The 21997-nt window shown below is 41.5% G+C and overlaps 1 protein-coding gene across 6 annotated transcripts in view; it reads right to left on the bottom strand.

Annotated features, from left to right (window-relative positions):
• Positions 1-10751, bottom strand: part of ZNF133 (zinc finger protein 133) — a 28778-nt gene extending 18027 nt beyond the window's left edge. For 3 of the 6 annotated variants that reach the window (XM_033185521.1, XM_033185522.1, XM_033185520.1), the window contains exon 1: positions 10244-10751. In XM_033185521.1, coding sequence (XP_033041412.1) covers positions 10244-10447 — 204 coding nt within the window. In that variant the 5' untranslated portion in view covers positions 10448-10751. Of the gene's footprint in view, positions 1-649; positions 745-8401; positions 8582-9868 lie in introns of those variants that run through there. The other 3 variants (XM_033185524.1, XM_033185525.1, XM_033185523.1) reach the window with 3 other exon arrangements.
• Positions 10752-21997: the final 11246 nt, after the last annotated feature.

Raw genomic sequence — 21997 nt, forward strand, 5'->3', positions numbered from 1 at the left:
AAGCCACTTTAGCCAGTGGGGGTTGCAATTGGCTGAAGTCGCTTTCAGGGGATTTAAGTGGACCACCTCTGTGATCAGAAACAGCAATTAACAATTAGAACACACATCCTCAATATTTGGAGTAAAGGGTCCTTATTGTCCACCATGTCTCCCACAAGCCATATAGAAGCTGATCCAGGAATACAGGATGGCTACCTGCCATAGGGCTGGCAGGGTGGATGATGGGTAGCTGCTACTATACTAAGAGCTAAAATTAGCTGTGACTTACCCTCTATGCTTCCTTCCATCTGGGAACTGGAAGCCTTCAACTAGACTCTGGAGTTTCAAAATAGGTACACCTGACAGATTCTGCCAGTATAATCGTATGTACTTTCCATTCCATTACTGTGAAGATACTCTCAGGCAGTAGAACTTTTGAAGCTGAACAAAGATATGCAGACTCTATCTCAAACTGTAGAATTGTGTGTTGTTCAGTTAACTACTGGGTGAATAACTGTGTCATGGGTTGTGCAGAAAGCGATGCTGAGGCAGGGAAGCCAGTAAGAGGAATTGGAGCTGAACTCTACTAGGCACCAATAAGGCAGTCAGGGTAAGAGAAGGGAATGTGTCCGTCCTGTTACAGCCAGTAATGGAGACAGGAAACATTCACCATTCCCCTGGCTCTCCGGAACCCTGTGGCCTTTTTTCCTTGTCTCCCTAAAGAAGGATCATATCTCAGAAGGTAGATCTGGGTAAGGAAAGCAGAAATGAGAGGGTGTCAGGTGGAAATGCTGCCCCCATGAGTGAAGCCGGGCCTGCTCTTTAACCCCACAACTGGGGGAGCAGTGGCATAATGGGGAACATATAAAGCAAGGAAAAGATACTGCTTGGAAACAGCAAAGGAAAAGAAAAACAAGCAAGAGAGGGTAATCCAGGGTCTTGCAAAACAAAAGAGAAAAACAAAACAACAACAAAACCCCAAAGGAAGCACCACCTCTCCATCCCCTGCAATCCAGTAAAGAAACTGTACCTTGCTACACTGACAGAAGCATTTTCCTGAACTAGGGAAATCTCAAGAACACTAGAACCTGACAGTTCTGTTTACAGAAATGCAGACATGCAAACAGTTGTAGTCTATCAAAAAAAATGAAAATAAGAATCCAAACAATTCAGCTAAAGAAAATTCCACCAAAAAAAAAAGAAAGAAAATGAGACAGAAAAAAAATTAACAAAACTGCAACATTAAACTAAATTAAATATCTTCAAACAAACATTTTGGGATATGAGATATCATCATGAATTAAAAATTCAAAAACTAAGAATAGAGATGGACAAAAAAAGGAAAAGAAAAAAAAGATTTCAACAAACTTTTGAAAGAAACCGAAGAAAAAGACAATATTATATGAGAAATGAAGACGAACTTATAAGACACTCAAGGAGGAATAGATTGAAATGAAAACATAATGAGCACTTAGTAATAGCCAGAAAACAAGAGAATTAAGTGAAATAAGAAGTAAAAAGGATCAGAAAGAAAGAAGCTGGATAGGAAACCAGACAAAGAAGTAATATTCATATAATTTGTTCCTAGATACCAAAACAATGGAAATATTTAAAAGTATAATGTAAGAAAACATTTTAAAAATAGATTACCTGAATCTAAATATGAAAGGGCCTATGGGTTATGAGGGAAAAGTTGACTCATAACCACCAACTCAAAGACACTAGAAAAACTATTAGACTTTAAAGAACAACAACAGGAATCCAAAGTGACTCTAAGTAAAAAATATGAGTTCTACCAGACTTTTTGAAATTATCATTCAACCACTGCTCACTGCTGGTGGGAATGTAAAATATGGTATACTCACAAACAAGTATGGTGGTTTCTCAAAACATTTAAAATACAATTATTATGTGATTCATCCAATTCCACTTCTGGCTATATACGCAAAATAACTGAAGGCAAGGACTCAAACAGATACTTGTATGCTCATGTTTATACCAGCATTGTTGACAACAGCCAAACGGTGTAAGCAACTCAAGTGTTCACCAATGGATGAATGAATAACAAAGTGATACATACATACAATGGAATATTATTCAGACTTAAAATGCAAGGAAATTGACACATGCTACAGCATGAACCTAGAAGACATTGTGCTCAGTGAAATAAGCCAGAAGTAAAAGGACAGTAAGATTCCATTTATATGAGGTAACCAGAACAGTCCAATTGTGGTTCAGGAGAGGTGGTTGGGGAAAGGGAGAATGGGGAGTTACTGTTTAATGGGTATGGACTTTCAGTTTGGGAAGATGAAAATATTTCTAGAGATAGATACTGGTGATGGCTGTACAGCAATATGAATGTACTTCATGACATTGACTTGAACACGTTAAAATGGTAAATTTTATGTTATGTATATTTACCACCAAAAAAAAAGGTCTGGCCAAAAATCATCATTCGAAGCAAGACATGATGGGAAACTTAGCAAAAAGACTGATGATGAGCATTTAATATACATAATTGTAAATTTAGCATGAAAAGGGGAGAAGAGAGAGGAAGAAAACATATGCTAATGGCATAGGGCAGTGTGTCCTGATAAGGTAGAAATGCCACTCAAATAGAAGACACAGGGGAAGAAGCAGAAAAAGGTTGCTGATCGTATCATAGGCAATAGGTGGGAATTAAAGGGAATACACGAAATGAAATTATAGAATTGCTTAAAAATAATGTAATAAAATACACTACATATATACAGGATTTATTTAAAACAGTGAGGTAAGGGAAACTATAGCCTTAAATACTTTTACAAATAGAAAGGAAAGAAAAGAATCTAGCCTGGGCAACATGGTGAGACCTCATCTCTACAAAAAATTCAAAAAAATAGCCAGACATGGTGCATACACACACCCCTATGGTCCCAGCTACTCAGGAGACCTAGGAGGGAGGATCACTTGAACCTGGGAGGTTGAGGCTGCAGTGAGCCTGACAGCATCACCGCACTCCAGTTTAGGTGACAAAGTGGGACCCTGCCTCAAAAAAAAAAAAAAAAAAAGAATAAATTAAATTCCAAGCTCAAAAAGCTAATAAAATAAAGTAACCCAAAAGAAAGCACAAATAACAAAGATGAAAGCATACATTAATGAACAGAAAGCAATAGATCTAATGAGCCAAGTCCTACTTTGTCAAAAAGAGTAGACAAACACTACCTAACTGAAAGGGAGAAAGCATAAATATTCAAAATAAGAAGTAACATGGCTGTGAGGGCGATCTGGCTGCTACATCTGTCACCACATTGATCACCAGGGTCGATCCAGCTGATCTGGCTGGCTAGGTGGGTGTCCCCTTCCTCCCTCACTGCTCCATGTGCATCCCTCCAGAAGCTGCACGCTTGGTCAAGGACGACGACCATCCCTCATAGAGGAGGACCAGTCTTTGGTCAAGGGTATACGAATAGCTGTGCTCCCCTGTTAGAACCTCCCAACAAGATCTCAAAATAAGAAACAACTAAGGGAAAGTCACCAAAAAACATCTTCTTTTAAAAGTCATGTAAGACTACTTTGCAGACCTTTATATAAATAAATGTGTAGACCTAGATGAAGTGAATAACTCCCAAAATTAACTCCAGATGGTCACAAGGAAATTCTATCAAACCTTCAAACCAGGTAGTCCTTATGCTCCAAATACTGTCCTAAAGCACTGAAAACTAAAGAGAAAAGTCCTCATTCATTTTACAAAGCAAGGATACCATGAGGACCTTAACTTGATGACAGTTCAGAAACAGAAAAATTACAGACTAATTATCACTTACAAATATTGAAGCAAAATTCTAATTAAAATATTAGCAAAAAGACTCCAACATCGCAATAACAAAATATTTCACCATGGCAAAGAAAAATTTACCCAGAATTGCAAGACTGGTTTAATTTTAGGGGATCTATTGTTATAATACATCATAATAACAGATGTAAGGAGAAGTCACGATTGCCTCTCTACATGGTAAGATACTCTTTACCAAAACTCAACACCTCTTCTTCAAAAAACAAAACAAAAACTCAAGAATATAGAGTTGATGGATTTTTAAAACTTTTTATTTTGTATTAATTTTAGACTTACAAGGAAGTTGCACAAATATCAATTCCCATGCCCTCCACCCAGTTTTCTCTAATGTTAACATCTTAGAAAACCACAGTACAATCATCAAAAGCAGGAAATTAACATTGATGCAATACTATAAACTACAGACCTTAATTATATTTTGCCAGTTTTTCCACGAATGTACTTTTTCTGGTCCAGGATCCAAGTGAGGTTTTCACATTGCCTTCAGTTGTCATGGACCTTTAACCTCCTCCAATCTGTGACAGATCCTCTGTCTTTTCCCGTCGTTCACGAACTTGGCGCTTTTGAAGAGTATCCCTCAGTTTTGGTTTGTCTGATGTTTTTTCGTGATTAGAAAGAGGTTTTCATTTCTGGTTAGAATACCTCAGATGTGATGCTGTGTCCTTCAGCATATGAATGAGTTCATGATATTGTTATGTCCTTTTACTGGCGATGTTAACCTTGATCACTTGGTTAAGGAGATGTCTTCTGAGCTTCTCCATTGTAAAGTCACTACATTTCCCTTTATAATTAATAAATATCTTGAGAGAGATACTTTGAGATTATACAAATATCCTACTTCTCTTCAAACTTTCAGCCACTAATTTTAGCATATATCTGTGGAACCTATCTGCAATAGTTATTACTGTGCTGTTTACCAAATGACAATGTTCTTTTTCCCCCTTCATTCTAAATCCATTAATTAGAATTCTTCTGTCAGAGCTATTCTGTCTCCCCATTTATTTGTATTCATTTATTTATTTATATCAATATGGATTTATATCTTATCCTATGGGTTATAATACAATATTATCACTGCTTATGTTGCTGTTATAATTATTCCAGCTTTAAACACTGGGAGCTCTTTCACGTTGGCCTTGTTCCTGCTTTAACCAATACATTTGACACAAGTGACACTGTGCCAGTTACAGGCTTAAGTCCTAAGAAGGCCAGACAGCTTTCACTCTTGGGAGCTCTAACATACCATGTAACAAGTTCAGCCCTGCTGGAAGCTCTTACACTACCTGGAGAGAGTGAGGCCTGCTGTCCCAGCTGACCCCAGCCTTCCAGCCAACCCATGAAAATATGTGATGAAACCCATGAAAATATGTCAAATATGTGATGGAACCATCTTGCATGTTCCAATACAAATGAGTCCCCAAATGACTGCAGCCATAGCAAGATGCGTCACTCACATCTCAACTGATCACATCCACTTTGGGTAAACCCAAAGAACTGTGAGAGATTAAAACATAGTTGCTCTCCTAAGCTACTCAGTTTTAGAGTGGTTTGTTGTGCAGCAGTCAATAACCAGAACCCTTCTCTCTTTCAGCTTACCTAATAACAGAAGCACCTTCCTGTCATCCATGGCGCTTACTCAGTCCCATGACTACTTCTTCCTACCTTCCATATCAAACCAATTATCAAGGCTAATTGATTCCACCTCTGCCAACTCTCTCAATTCCTCCCCGCCCCTTCACCAGCTGGAGCACTAGGACAATGGCAAAAGCCTCCTAACAGTCTCTGTAGACCATTTCCCAACATCCTAGTCTGCCTCATCCATTACTCCCAGAATTAGCTTTACATATACAGGTTGGATTATTCCTTCCTTTGGCAAGTATTTATTAAGCTCCTACTATGTGATAGGCACTTTTTAAATCCTGGCGATATAGAAGTGAACAAGGCAAAAACACCCTCACTGACATGAAAGTCTAGAGGAGGAAGATGGGCCAATTACATGAATAAATAAAATACACGATGTACCAGAAAGTGATGAATGACATGAAGAGAAATAAAGCAGGGAAGGGGAAAGGATAGTCACAGAAGTGGGGTGAGATTTTAGAATTTTAAACAGGGTGATTTGGGAAGGCATCTCTGAGGTGACTGGGTAAAAATCTCAAGAATGTGAAAAGCCAAGGGAATAACTTTCAAAAGAACATCTAGGCCAAGAGAACAGCCAGTGCAAAGGCCCTGATGCAAGGAAGAGTCAGGCTAGCATGGTCAAGGGATGGACAGTTCACTGTGGCTGGTGCAGAGTGACTGAAATAGTGTGGTGCAGATGAAGTCTAAGAGTAAGTGTGGGGAGATCAGACCTAGCTTTGTAGGATACTGGTTTTGACTTTGGTTAGGATGAGAAGCCATTGGAAGGTTTTGAGCAAACACATGACACGATTCGATTTGCATTTAAAATATCCTTCTAGTTGCTCCACTGGTTAATGTACCTTAGCAGGACACAGGCAGAAACAAAGAGACCACTCAAAGGCTGTGATCATCCAGATGAAATGGTGGCCTGGACCATGATGGAAGCAGCAGAGCACGGAAACGGTCAGAGTCCAGATATCCGCAGTGTGGATGACGGTGTAAGAACAAGAAAAGATCAAGGATGACTCCTTGATGACTCCAAGTAGTCTGAAGGAAGGAGCTGAAATGCCTCTGCTCCAAGATAAACTCTTGAAAGAATGGTCTATATACCACTGGGGTGGAACATGTTCAGGGAAGGTGATCAGAGTTTCTTGTTGCACACATTAGGTTTGGGATGCCCGTAAGATATCCAGGTGGGGTGGCGCACACCTGTAGTCCCGGATACTCAGGAGGCTGAGGCATGAGAACCACTTGAAGCCGGGCAGCGGAGGTTGCAGTGAGCCGAGATTGCACCACTGCACTCCAGCCTGGGCGATAGAGTGAGACTCCTGTCTCACCAAAAAAAAAAAAAAAAAAAAAATCCAAGTGGAAATGTGGAGACAGTAGGGGACCAGGATATGGAGTTGCAGGCAGAGCTCTAGGCTGAGCCTCAAACAGATAGCATTTAAAGCTTTGAGAATGAATGGGAGAACCAAGGAGAGAGTATAGCTGAAGAAGACAGGAGGTCAGGGAACTGAAGCAGGGCCTTTTCCATGATGGAAATTTGGGAGAGAAGGAAGAGCCAGCAAAGGAGACAAAGGAGGAGCAGCCTACGAGTTAGGAGGAAAACCAGGAAGACCTAGTGCCAAGAGCAACTGTGTGAAACGTTATATTAAGAAGGAGGATGTAAACAACTACATCAAATGTTGCTGAGAACTGATGGTGGCCTGATTGTGACAGGGAGAACACTGGTAACCCTGACAACAGTATTTTTTGATATCACCTGAAAAATCCTTACTAGAATATTCAAAAGATAACAGAAGGATAGCAATGGAGACAACAAACATACATAATTCTTTCAAGGAGTTCAGCTCTAAATGGGAGGAAAGACAAGGCAAGAAGGCGAAGAAGAGACAGGAAGCTAGGGCAGTGCAGAAATGGAGACAAAGGGAAAGAAAAGGAATCAAGAAGAATGAACAGGTGGAATGGGAGAATATAACTTTTTAAATTTTGTTTTGAGATGGAGTCTCGCTCTGTTGCCCAGGCAACACATTCTCCTGCCTCAGCCTCCTGAATAGCTGGGATTACTGGTGTGTGCCACCGCGCCTGGCTAATTTTTGTATTTTTCGTAGAGATGGAGTTTTACCATGTTGGCCAGGCTGGTCTCGAACTCCTGACCTCAGGTGATCTGCCTGCCCTGGCCTCCCAAAGTACTGGGATTACAGGTGTGAGCCACCGTGCCCGGCCAGGAGGACACAACTTCTAATGGGAAGTAAGTTTGGAAACGAGGATGCAAGGAAAACTCAGAGGTATAGCTTAGCTTATATCAAGTTATAAAGCTGTCAGAACAGATCAGCAAGATCAGAAGAAGTACGAGGAGAAATGAGGCAGAGATAGGGAAAACTGGGATGCTGTTTCCAGTTCTGACTGGTGGAAAAAAAGTTTTTTTTTTAACAATGGGGGAAAACTTAATATGAGCTAGATATTAAATGATATTAATAAGTTATTAATTTTGTTGGGTATAACAAAATATAACTAACAATGTAACTGTATAACAATGAAATTCTGGTTATGTTAAAAGGAAGTCCTTACGTGTTAGAGATGCCTCCTGAAGGCAATAGCCAGGTGAAATGATATAACTGGGATTTGCTGCCAACACTCTAGCAGGGAAAAGAGTAAGTGAGAGTATTGGAAGAGAGAAGAACAGAATGTTGACAACTTCACAGCATCTGACAAGCCCTGGGAATGAGCAGTCTGAACAAATACTGAAAGAAGGAATGTAGGGGAAGAATATCGGTGTAATGAATGAGGGCATCAGCTCTGAAAAATATTCCCTGTGAAAATGATCACTGTTAAAACAAGCCTAGTTTCCCGAAGGAAACAGCTGGGGCCCTGATCGCTGGATGGGACACTGTAGAACACAGATGTCAAAGCTAGGCAAAGGAAACCCACTCATAGTTCGAAATGCAAAAGGTAAGTGGCACCCACCTGAAGCTAGGCTGTCAGGAGCTCAGGAGTACCCCCTTTCCCCAGCAGGCAGTCCTCTCTGGGCAGACAGGAGCCACAGGGAGGCAGAACAAGAACAAAAAGCGATCAAGAAAATCAAGGGAAATCCTCAAACTCCAGTAGGGCAGCACCTCCTCTTCCTTAGCGGCATCAGGAATGAACCTGCCACAGAAGAAAAGGAGAAAAGAATTGTGGGCAGCTTCCTGGGAACACAGCTGGGATACAGGCTGAAAGCACAACCTGCCCTAACATGCTGTTGATGCTGAGCATGAGGTGACCTCTGTGCCTGTTATTAAAGAAAGGTAATATTCACTGAGTAGTTAGTATAAACCAGAGCCTGTTACAGCCACTGTAGGAGTTTCACCTCATTCTATCCTTTCAACAACCCAATGAGATAGATGCTATTATCCTCTTTAGGTTAAATCGAGAAAATTAAGATACAGTGAAGTCAGCCTCTTGCCCAAGGTGACACAGCTATAAAGTGACAGAGCCCAGAAGAAATGTGGCTGTGGAGACCGTGCTCTTACACAGTAAGGGCAGTGACAGTGAACTCTGTGGGTTGCAAGGATTCTCTGTGTCCGTTCTGAGATGAATCAAGATTGGTCATAAGGTGTTAAGTGTTGAATCTGAGTGATGGAGATCTGGTCTATAGAGTTCTATCTACTTCTGGCTGTTCGAAATTTCTCCGCAATAAAAAATTAAATGGAATGTAAAATCCCAAAGCCTGACCACACGAGGGGCCTGGGAATCCGTAATTCTTGCGATCAGTGACGGTCCCTGGGACCTTTGGAAAAAACCTGTCCTGTGGGTCCCAGCCAGACTTCCTCCTCCAAGGCCTGAATCCGGGGGCGACCAACCAAAGTGAAACCCTAAGATCGCGGCAAAATGGCCACCCCAGATCCAGTCTAACCCTGGCTTGTTTGGTCAAGCCAGACCGCTCCTCATTCCACTCCAGCAAAGCCGAAGAACACTGGGGCCCCAAGAGACTAGCCCTCAACCGACCAAAGCCTGGGGGACACATGGCCCCAGGGATGGTCCCCGCTCCGCCACCTGGGAAATACCAGCTCCCTTAAAAGCTTATTTATTCAACTCCCCAAAACCGGGGACTTATGGCATGAGCGAGCGACCCCCTTTCCCGATTTCAGCCAAAGCCGAACCAGTCCCCACCCACAAGAACCCTAGGAGAGATAGCCCGGTCCCCCACCCATCACCATCCAGTTTCACGGATGGGCTTCACCCAACTCCCCAGAGATGCACGCCCACACCCCCAAAATAAGACATCTAGGAGAGGACGGCCTGCGCCACGCCAGCGCGTTCCCACCACAATCACCAACCCCGCGCCACCCGCACGGTCCCCAAATTCAGCCCATAGTCCAGCCTTTCGGGACATTCCTTTCCGCGCAGAAAAGGGTACGGCTGCGGCAAGGGTCCCGCGGGAGCCTCACTCACCAGCGCCACCAAAGAACAAGGGGTCGCTCCAGCCACCAGCTGGGGAGCTCCTCCAGCGGGGCGCCGGGACTACACTACCCCGAATCCTCGGCACTGCGCCCGGACCACACCTCCCAGGATGCTCGGCGCCACCAGGCGCGCCCTGATGGCCGGCAGCTCCCATTGGCCTCTGACGGATCCGTTTCTGAGTAACACGCTCCGGTCACTGGAGAATGGCCGCTGTGGCACCTGAATTCTCCCTCTTTTTTCTTAACCACGTGCATAAAATACGTAGAAGCTCCCGAGAAAAGTGCCTGGTCCTACTGTGACCCTCCCTCTGAGCGCCTCTGTCTGGAAAACTACACTTCCCAGTGACCCCTGGAGCGACTTCCGCACCCGGTACCGGCCCCGCCCCTTGGCTCGCGGAAATGAGGTTTCGGGGCGCATCTGATCGGCTTCTGGGGTTGGCAGCGGTGTACAGCTGGCTGACCGAGCTTCTTCAGGGGCTGGTTCGTGTTGCAGCACTATCTGGTCTCCCTGGCTCCAACTGTCCGCTTGGAACGTCACGCCCCATATTCCTAAGTACCGGGCGAACGTCATCTCGTGTACACTTTAGCTCCATTTAAAGCCCTGGAAAGGCCGAGCAGTCTTCCCGAAGTCTCACATCCCGTTCGAGGTAGACCCGATTCTGAGCCCACGCCCTCAACCCAAATACACCTTTTCCGGTGCCCTGAGACCTTTTTCTTCTTTTTGAAATCTACGAAGTTATGGGCAAACCCTCATCTCCTGGGAAACAGAAGCCTCATGCTTAGGCCAGAGCTTGGCCTGCCGTCCGCTTAAATCTCTAGGTCTTTGTCCGGGATCCTGGTTGAGAACAGGACTGCGCTGGTGCCATCTGGGACGCCCCATCTGGAACGCCCCATCTGGAGAGCTCGAGGGGAAGGCCCACTTCACTCTTGAGAGGGCTTTTCCGCCCGTGCACCCTCTCACTGCCCTTCACCTTCCTCAGATAGGCTTTCTGAAACTTTGTCATTCTCTGGGAAGACTAAGGAAATGACCAAGGTCTGAAGGGCCGGGGAGATGAGAATTTCCTAAAATTCTTTTTTAGCTCTCAGAGGGTGAATCCATTCCCTTCTCGTACCCCAAGGCTACATGATTTATTGTGAATGCAGTTCAGTCCTGGCTCCGGAGACATGTCCAGTGTTAATTGGATTCATCCCTCAACATCATTCTCTGCCTCACTCATGAGTCAGTCATCACCAATAAATTAGTTGTTAATACACATAAAAGTTCAGAACAACAATGCAGGAACACCCGTGGTCAAGTGTTCACTTGTGCTGGTTGTACAATGAAGACACAAATGGCTGACATCTCTTAAGCCTGGAAATGAAGACTTACAGGATGTGCTGCCTGAGGAATTAGGCAAGATGACAAGTTGGAAGAACACAGACGAGTAAGGAAGAGTGTAGGAAGTGCAGACAGAATCTCAGGGCCTGAGCCACTGGGCGGACTGTCATGACCACAGTGAGATTTTCAGTAGTGCATGGTCTTGCATCCAGCTGATTTGTGTATAGACAAGGATGCAGTCTGGATGTCCACCTCTGTCATACAGATACTTGGTGTGTCCAGCCTCCTGTTTCATCCTTGAAAGACCTCAGCATTTAATAATTAGGAATTTCTGTCTAGAAATCTGGATTGCCTGCTTTCTAAAACACTCCTTGCTGCCATGTCCTCTTTTTCTCCTGACACTTCCCACTCACTCCTTGTCATACCTCATCTGGAATACCCTTAGCTCCTCTGAGTCCATCCTGTCCTTCAAGACCAAATACCCAGCTCTGTTTCATGATACCTTCCCTGATCACTATCCTATAGTGACTTCTTGAGACTTGAGACTCTTCTCACCCTGGCTGTATGTGGGAGCTTTTTAAAATACAATGCCTGAACACCACCCCAATAAATGAGTTTGCAGTGGAGCCTGGGCATCCATTATTCATAACAGAGCTGCTTTCTTCTTAAGAAGGGAATATATTGTGTAATAATGTAGAAGAGAGATCTTGTTTTGGAAAATCAGAAGTTTAGTTATTGGTTAGTTGTCACTATTTCTGAACCATATACCTTAGTAGATCATTTAATCCAGTGCTCTCAAAAACATGCATACTTGTCACTTGAGATCTTGTAAGCAGCAAATTCTGAATCAGCATGCGTGATGGAGCCCAAGCATCAGCATTTCTAATAAGCTTCCAGATGATGCTGGTACTGCTTGTCCTCAGACCAGACTGGGTAACAGGGCTTTAACCCAATCAGAGGCTCAGATCCTTAAACTGAATATAATCAGCTAGATTAAAGAATCTCCAATTTCCTAAATCTCAGAAAGATAATGATTCTATACTTACGTTTTGTTTTAATATGTTGTCTGTTAAATTTAAAGCATCTCAAGGTTAGGAATTGTGTTTTCATTTGTAAACCCCATAATAGCCAGACTAGGATCTCAACAAATGATGCTGATTGAATAGTGAACAGGGTTAATGGTCCTGGAATCCAAGCTCCAGAGTTACAGTCAAAAGCAGGATCTAGATATTTTACTTATCTTCTCCAAGCAGCCCTCTTGCTCCCTTATTTTCAACATGGGCACATGTGTCAACAGAGTGAGCAGAGCTGTGTTTGGCATAATGGGTTTTCATGGTGTTCAAGGTTTTGGCTGTGGATTTCATCTAAGAGGTATGAAGTTGTGGAGTCCTACTCAAGGACCTGTACTGGGAGATGGTGCTGGAAAACTATAGCAATCTGGTCTCACTGGGTGATAATGGCTTTCTTACAGTTTAAAATCTGACCCACTGAGCAGCTTAAATCCCTCATGCAGAAAAGGCAGTGCATGGAGCAGCTGCCAGATATAGCTGACTTTAGCCTTTCGAACTTGAAAACAAAGACAGGTTATTCATGTTTCCCCAGGGAAGGTCAGGTTGGTTTGTTTTGATATAATTGAGAATGGGTAGATAGGGGTGTGTGTGTGTCGCTCTTGAGAATTTGCTTTGTCTTTGGTTCTCAGCAGTTTGACATTGATGTATCTAAATTACTTATTGTTGTTTGGTATTAATCCAGTTTGAGGTTTACTGAGATTCTCTAATCTGTTAGCCAATGTTTTTCATTAAATTTAGGAACTTTAGCTGTCATATCTTTAAGTGATTCTCAGTTTCTTCTCATTTTGGATAATTCTCCATTTTAAAATTTAATTCTTTCTCAATTTCTTCTTTTGAGTCTCCACTTACACATATGTTAGACCATTTAATATTGTTCCTGAAACTCTATCCAATCTTCAGTATGTTTTTCTGTTTGACAGATTAGTTTCTGTTGACCTGTCTTCAGGTTCACTGAACCTTCCTTTTGCCATCTTCAATCTTTTAAGCCCATCTAGCAAATTTTAAATTTTTATTTATTACATTTTTAGTTCTAGAATTCCCACTTGTTTCTTTTTAAAATAATTTCCACTGAGATTTCCACCCCCATTTGTTTCTTTGTGATGCATGTATTTTTCTTTAATATGTTTATACTAGCTTCTGTAAAGTCTATGTGCTGAAACCTCTGGACCATCTCAGGATCTATTTCTGTGACTGCATTTTTTTCTTAACAGTGGTCACACTTCCTGTTTTTCTGCATGTCTAGTACTTTTAAAGTTTTTTATGCTGGACACTTTTTGTGGCATGATTCTAAATTCTCTTATGTTCGTCTGAAAGTGCTTTTTATACCTGTAGGCAGTTTAATTACTAGATGAATGTTTTGAACTTGTACAGGCTTCATTTTATTCTTTGTTAGGATAGATCTTTGAAAGGTCAAAGTGTTTACCAGGCCCCTCTAACTCACAGGACTCAAACTCCAAGTACTTTGACCCATGCAGATATTTTTAACGTCCTTATTTTAGTTCCAATTACGGTGTATATAGAGAAGACCTTACTATCAGATGTGGTCCTTGTTTTATGGCATGGCCTCTCTGGTTTCTCAGCTGAATGATTGAGGTGTTGATGAGGTTTGTTTATTCTGATTGGGCCGGAATGCCTACACTCACCAGCCCTGCTAAACTTCTAGTATTTCCTTTCTTCTCTCAAGCAGCTGTTTTCTGGTAATCATTGCATATTTGCCCTGCACAAGCAAAGCTCAACTTCAGCTGAGGTGGGCTTTCCCCACTATGCACAGCTGCCTCCTTTCTGAGACCTACCCTACCAATGTCATCTGCTTCACCATCCCCAAAGTCTTTTTTGCCTCCTCATCTTAGTAAGAGCAGTATGCCTTGCCCCCACCATCCTGTATCATGGTCAGGAAATTGTCCCCAAGCAGTTAGCCAGGGCAAATGTAGAACTCATTTTCTGAATTTCCCATCTCTCAGGGATCACAATTTTGTGCAACCTATAGTCCAGGGCCTAAAAATAGTTGCTTTGTGCTTTCTCCGGTGTTATGGTTATTTATAATGGGAATGATCATTTGATACGAGTTATTCCATCATGGCCAGCAGAACAAGTTAATTTGATAACTACTGTAAGTCACAAAATTTATAGTTATTTTTCTGACTATCCTAGATCTAGGACAGATCCTAATGAAGGCAGCTAATTTGTTATAATCAATAAGACCACAGTTACGTAAGGAAATTTAACTGATTGTTGGGTTTGTAGCCCTTTCTCTGAAATACTAGTGAGGTATCTTTTATTAGAATATCTGACAAAAAAATCAGCTGCAAGTTTAATAAGGTTCATCAATTTATGTTTCTGCTTAACTCACAGAAATATACCTCAAAGGTTAATGATATTCAGTAACTAGTTTTGAAATAAAATAAAATTAGTTTAAAGGGTTAAAAAATTTTAAGGTATGTGATTGGTATTACTATTCTTGGAAATACAACATGAATATTTCAACTACAAAGTCTTTTACCTTTTCTGTAAAGACATGTTCTGATGATTATGGGACATAATTAACTTCAGTTAGTTAATTGGTGTCCTTGTGCTGGTTGAATAGTTACACTTTTAAATTGTAACTGCAGGCATATTTTGTGATGTCAGCTCCCTGCCATCTGAGAAATACACTTAAAGAATGTACCAAATTTACTCTGGTTGTACCCTTCCTTGCTTGAGGTATTCATAACAAGGTATGATTACCACACAATGTCAGTCTTGGAAAGAAGGAGTCTGCCCCTGAGAAATGGTTTTATGTCAATATTTGATTTAGTGTATCTATGCTCCCTAGTGAGATCTCAAATGGCTTAATTCTTTCTCATCAATGTGCCTGTTGAAATGCAGACTTCTCAGGAGTAACTGGAGATATTGATTTTTATTGTTTTGTGTGCGAGTTTCTCCCTTGGTTCTGAGTGCCTGAATTTAGTAGGATGCACTTGTAACACTGATGTACAATGTACAATGTAACACTAATGCAGTACTTTTAATAACCTACCATTGGTATTCCAATTTGACACTTGAAGCCTGTCCGTTACAGTGGCAGTTACTGCATGTGTAATCTACGTCTACTATACAAACTCAGCAGAACAGCTTTACATTATTTGCTGCAAAGATGTTATACAAAGGCATTGCCTTGGGATATTTTATGATTTAAGGAATCTCTGCAAATGTTAGTTATACTATGTTTGTCTTTGTTCCTAATTGTTGCTGTTGTCAGGTATGTTGTTAACAGGGTATTAATACTTCTGCGAAGCTACCAGCTCATCAGTTCTAACCACAGATGATTCTGTATCAAAAAGAAATTGAAGTGACTCTGATAGAAACAAATCCTGTGAGAATGATACAAAAAACAACATGGAGGTATAGAACTGGAAACCTGATAATGTGGCTAATATTTGTGTGGTCATCCAAGTGGCTAATATTTGTGTCATCATCCAAACGTTTTAGGGAAAGAAAAAGAGCAAAAGAAGAGACAGTAAAGGAAAAGATTCCATTTACAGCAGCACCTGCTTAGAAAATAATAAAACAATGCCATCTCCCTTCACCTGTATCTGTTAAGAACTCTAAACTTTGAATGACCCTAGTAGGGCAAAACGACTTGGCTCTAACTCAATATTTTTTCCTGGCCTCTGAAAAGTAGAACCTTTTAAACCAATTATGTAGCAGTACTGTGGATTCACTCTGACCTATTTGGAGTGCTAGCTTTTAATCCATAATGAACACAGCCACGATGAAACTCCACCTCCTAACGTTTAAAACACTGAAATTTCCCCCTCAGTAGATAACTTGTGATACTTTTTCAGTGATGCCTGTAGTAACTCAACCTTTTCACTTCTTTTCTTAAGTAGTTTTCTTGGTAGTTTTTGTTTTACATTAGAAACAAAACAAGAATACTATATATGAAAACCAAAATTCTGATCATAGCAAATCCACTGTATTTAATGACTTTATCATTGAAAGAAAATATTTGAAAAGTAAAGAAACAAAGTCTTCAACTCAAGCTTGAAAAAATATAGCAAAAAGAAACACAAAGACATAATACACTGGAAAACAGTGAAACTATGATAATACTTGTGAAGCGAGTTGGGGCTCAGTACCTGTGAGCCAGGATTCATGATTGCTGCTATCTTATTCTCCTCCAATGCACGTTCCATCTCACCTTGTCCCTGGCAGCTTCTCACTAGCTCTATTGCATTTTTTTTTTTAAGACTGAGTTTTGCTCTTATTGCCCAGGCTGGAGTGCAATGGTGCGATCTTGGCTCACTGCAACCTCTGCCACCCAGGTTCAAGCGATTCTCCTGCCTCAGCCTCCCGAGTAACTGGGATTACAGGCACCTACCACCACAGCCTGGCTAATTTTTTTGTATTTTTAGTAGAGACAGGGTTTCACCATGTTGGCCAGGCTGGTCTCAAACTCCTGACCTCAGGTGATCGACCCATCTCAGCTTCCCAAAGTGCTGGGATTACAGGTGTGAGCCACTGTGCCCAGCTGCTCTATTGCACTTTTTAAAACTGATAGTGTGATTTACCTGTTTAAAGAAACATGCCTTTGTGTAGGTTATTTTTATATTGAGGTATATTTTTATTTTTATATATTGAAATGGTTATTTTTTAATTTAGAAAGAAATACTTTTTTTGTAAATGCTAGACCTTTTATTTGAAAATAATTTCAAACAGAAAGTTGTAGGTGCAGTAAATGTAACACTGATGCAGTACTTTTAATAACTTACCATCGGTATTCTAATTTGACAATTGACTTGATAATGTGTTTTATAACTTTTTTTTTTTTTTTTTTTTTGCCTTCTAGTATGGGATCCAGCCTAGGATTAGGTTTAGTTGTCATGATTCTAGTATCCTTTAACCTGGAATATTTTTCTTAGGGTTTTTTTTTTTTTTCTGTCTTTTAAGAACAGGATCCTCCTTTTTGGTAGCTGAATGTTTTATTCGGGGGTTGTGTGAGAGGTATCACATTTGGTAGTGCCTGATTTCTGCCTTGTACTGTTACCAGTTTTTCGTTGTCTGTGAGACCATCTCTGACAATTTAAGACCGTGCATCCGTTAATGATTCTTGTCTAGACTGGTTTTTACCCTAATAGTTACAAAGCTGTAATTTCCAATGCCAACACTCCCTCCACATTTTCCAGTCAGTACTAGGCATTCAGGTAGGATGCTATTTTATGAAAGAAAGTACAGTATTCAGGTAGCAGTGAGAGAAGGACAGGCAAATCACTGATCCCAGTGTCACCAGAGCTATTCAGAGGTGCAGAGAGCTGTGAGAGCTTGGAGAAGGGAATATGGGGTGCAGAGTGGCAGGAGGCAAGGTCGGGGCTATATAAGCTTCCTCGCCTGCCTGGCCAAGGTGTCTTGACTCAGTCCTTCATGTTGCTGAGCTTATAAAATCATATTAACACAAAACCTGCCAGCTGAGAAAATAAAGCTTATCAGTTTTTTAAAATTTAAATATGATAGTTTCCGCCCCCCCTCCCCTCCGCCATCCACGGGGGATATAATCCAAGACTGATTGCCTGAAACCTAGGATAGTACCAAATCCCATATACTGTACATGTGTTTTTTGCTATACAAAAAAACTGAAGATACAGTTTAATTTATAAATTAGGCACAGTAAGAGATTCATAACTAATAATAAAATAGAACAACTATAACAATATACTGTAACAAAACTTACGTGGATGTGGTCTCTCAAAATATCTTATTGTACTATGCTCACATGTTTTCAGACTGTGGTTGTCCCTGGGTAACTGAAACCTCAGAAAGTGGAACTGTGAATAAGGAGGACTACAGTACTGCATCCACGTGTCCATATATTTAGTATTTTTAGAATGGATTGTCCCTTAATAAGTTAATTTTTTTACCATATTCATAATTGAGCAAGTCTGAGCATCTTGTTAATATTTTTTAATGACAATAAAACCAGTAGCAGTGAGGGCAGATCCTAAAGAATGAAGAGATTAAGGGCAATAAGGAAGATGAAGAGAGTCAGGGACGACTGTAGCTCTGGTAAAGACAAAAGAAATTTATTATCAGTGGCAATACTGGACCGTTAGAAAACCATCTAATGTAGACCAGAGCTTCTCAAACTTCAATATTCTGGGGATCTTGTTATGATGCAGGTTCTGATTCAGGGGCCCTGAGCTTTCCAGTAAGGAGGATGCTCCTGCCCCAGGACCATGTTTGGAGATGTTGGTCCATGGGATGTACATTGCAAGTGACGGGTCAGGTGTGGATAAAGCAAACCAAGGCAGCAGCTGAAGGAGGTTTGTGCTAGAAATGGGTTGACATGATACTGCAGTCTTGATGAAATAGCCATCCTCTAGTGATTCCTTTGGGAATTTGTCCCCTAATAGTTCCGTGAGGGCCCAAGGATCTGCCTCAGTCTCAGGCACAGGCTACTATTTTTGAAGTTCTTTTCAGGAGCCTGCTACTGTGCTTTACTCACATCACCTCACTGAGCCCTCCAGACAGCCAAATGGAGATGAATTCCTCTTTACGGACAGGACGTGGAAGCTCTGTTTTAGTGAGTACTTTGCCTAAGGTCCTGCAGCCAGTAAGTTGCAGAACTCAAATCTGAACCCTTCTGACTCAGAAATTCTGTTCTTACCACATCTTAATTAAGTGCCCACCACAAACACATGGCTCATGAAATGAATGCCCCATGCTCCCTGCCCTCCAGCAGCACAGAGTCTAAAGGGAAGGATGTGTCGCAGGTGATTACCATCCAGCCATGTTGGTGGAGAAGAGTACCACCAAGGTATTAGCTTTCCACTCTGCAGGCCTCTTTGGTTAGAACTGTTAAAAATGCCCTTTTACAAAGCAGAACCTTGAACGTTGAATAAGTTGGTGTAACATATTTAAAGGTAATGAATGATTACATCTACCTTATTTCTTTTCGTTCCAACATATTACGACAACTTTCTAATATAAAAGTTGAGAGAATCATACAGTGAATATCCAGATGCCCACCATAGTTATATTTAACTATATATCTTTTGTTATGCTTTTGTCATCCCTCTATCCATCCATCGGTTCATCCACTTTTTTGATGCATTTCAAAGCTACAGACTTCAGTTCACCCCTAAATCGTTCAGCATACATATCATTAGAGTTCAATATTTGTTTATGGTTTTTTAAATTTAAAACATAAAACAAAATGCACAGATCTTAAGTGTACTATTCAGTGAATCTTGACAAATGCAGACACCCATGAAATCCATACCCTTCTCGAGATGAGAATATCCTCGCCATTCTGGAAGGTTTCCTCATGCCCCTTCCCAGTCAAACTCAATTCTGTTGCCTCAAAGGCAGTCACCCAATTAGTGATTCCTGTTCTAGAACATCGCATAAATGGAATTCACTTTTTTTTTCCTTTTAGAAGCCTGTGGTCTTAGCAAAGAGTTGCAAACGTTCGACACATCCTTACTAGGCTCCAGCTATCTATCTGTAAGAATTTGTTGATAGGATGTGTTTGTTTCAGTGGAGTAGCAAGAAGGCTTGAAGGACTGCCAAGGGCATACCCTTCATACCAAGGCACCCACATCAACGAACTAGATGAAAGAGCATCACAATCCCATGTAAGGGCAGAGTGAGCCCCCACCCCAGGCTGGGAGATGAGTGGGTTACAGCAGATGGCCCCAGCCTAGGGATCTTTGGCTTCCAGGTATCCCCAGAATTACCTTTGAACTCCACTATTATTGTTAGTATTTCAAAATATCAAATTGGAATGAGACATTAATCTCCCATGGGGCTGCACCCACTAACAAAAGTACTTTTTTTCTTTCTACTTTTGATTGTTATTGTAGAATTATAGTAGTGAACATTTCTGGCATATTTATAATGTAGCAATCACTGTTTCAAGCTTTTCACATTTTAAATTTTAAATTTCATTTGCTAATATCAGTAACGTAACATCTCATACATGGTCATTGTTTCCGTACTTTTTAAAATGAGAAAATGCATTTTTACTCTAAAAGTGTGATTTGCTTGGCAGACTAAAAACTTTCAAATATGAGGCCTGTGGAGAAAAATAATGAAAGGAATGGCTGGACTAAATAGAGGTAAGTTTCTCCTTGATTCTTAAGGAAATCTATGCTTGGGGAACCTTTGTTAACATGTATTGAAAATGTGAATAGTGACATTACAGGAAGTTGAAGGTATAAATCATAAGAAATTGGCACTATAGATTTGTGATTAATTGTTCTTGATTTTTACAAAGGCACAAGAAACTGGAGTTATGAATTCATTTTCCTCTCGTTACTGAGGGGTCTGGGCCTGGGAGTCCGGTTTCTTCCTCTTTCGAGATTTAACCAGTTGTGTGACCGTGGATGAGGCATTTGACCTCTTTGGGCCTCAGTTGCCCATGTGTAATGTGTGGTTTGAACTAGTTGTCTCTAAAGCCCTTTCCAGGAATGAAAAGTCTGTGGTTCTGACGTTTGCTCCAAAATGCTCCTCCGCTGAAAGCCTTGCCCTGGCTCCTTGGGCTTCAGCCCTTTGAACAGAAGAGGGCGCCCTAAACATGGTGATTCCTTCCTTTCCCTGCGGGCCCTTTTGGCAATTTAGGTAGAGGACGGGTGCAAGTGTTCTCAACAGTCAGGATTCGGTTGTCCAGAGGCCAGCATTTTCCCTGGACAATGGGTAGCTAAGGCCTCAGAGGAAGCCACTGACTTTGCATCTTTCCAAATCTTGTGAGATTGAAACTTTTAATTCTATTTTAACTATGGATATAATTGAAGAAGATGGAAAAAAGACACTACTATAATTCCATAGTCAGTTACTGCTCCAAAATAAAATGCAGATAAGTAATATAGCCATTCTCGTTCTTTTTGACTGGAGGGGGTGGGGTATGGACGTGTCACATCTTGTCTCAGGGCTCTCAGGGCATGGCTTCATTTATTCATTCCATATTTTCCGAGGGTCTACTTGGTGCCAACTACTGTTTGTTTACAGCATCAACCAAACAAAGCCCTTGTCCCGATTGAAGCTAATATAGTATGAGCATTTTCAAAATGGTGGGCTGAAATGGATCCTCAGGCCTCGAAATGCATGCTTGCAGCCACAGTTGAGCTAACCAAGGGTGTGAAGCTTGCAAACACCAAGTAGTTTCCAAAGGAAACTGCCCAGGGACAGAACATCTTCTTATCAGGAGTTTTGCCACTAGCAAAATGGAGTAATTGGGAAAATGGCTGTTGAACAAGTTAAATGTACAGATACAACGTTCTTTCTTTCTTTCTTTCTTTTTTTTTTTTCTGAGACAGAGAGTCTCACTCTGTTGCCCAGGATGGAGTGCAGTGGCACAATCTCCGCTCACTGCAACCTCTGCCTCCCGGGTTCAAGCGGTTCTTCTGCCTCCACCTTCCAAGTAGCTGGGACTACAGGTGCGTGCCACCATGCCCGGCTAGTTTTTGTATTTTTAGTAGAGATGGGGTTTTGCCACGTTGGCCAGGCTGTTCTCAAACTCCTGACTTCAGGTGATCCACCCACCTTGACCTCCCAAAGTGTTGAGATTACAGGCGTGAGTCACTGTGCCTGGCCCAACATTCTTGAAAGAAGGACAAGAAAGCTACCTGCGTTTGTCCACACTGCTCAGTCTCAAGGTAATAAAGGGAATGGAAGGCTTGTTAGCATTCAGGCAAATGCAGCAGCTAAAGCGCCTGTTATGGGCAACAGCACAGGCTGTAGAGTGAGGCTGCCCAAGTTT

Source organism: Trachypithecus francoisi, unplaced genomic scaffold (assembly GCF_009764315.1).
Source record: "Trachypithecus francoisi isolate TF-2019V2 unplaced genomic scaffold, Tfra_2.0 Lachesis_group21, whole genome shotgun sequence".
In the NCBI taxonomy this organism is placed as follows: Eukaryota; Metazoa; Chordata; class Mammalia; order Primates; family Cercopithecidae; genus Trachypithecus; species Trachypithecus francoisi.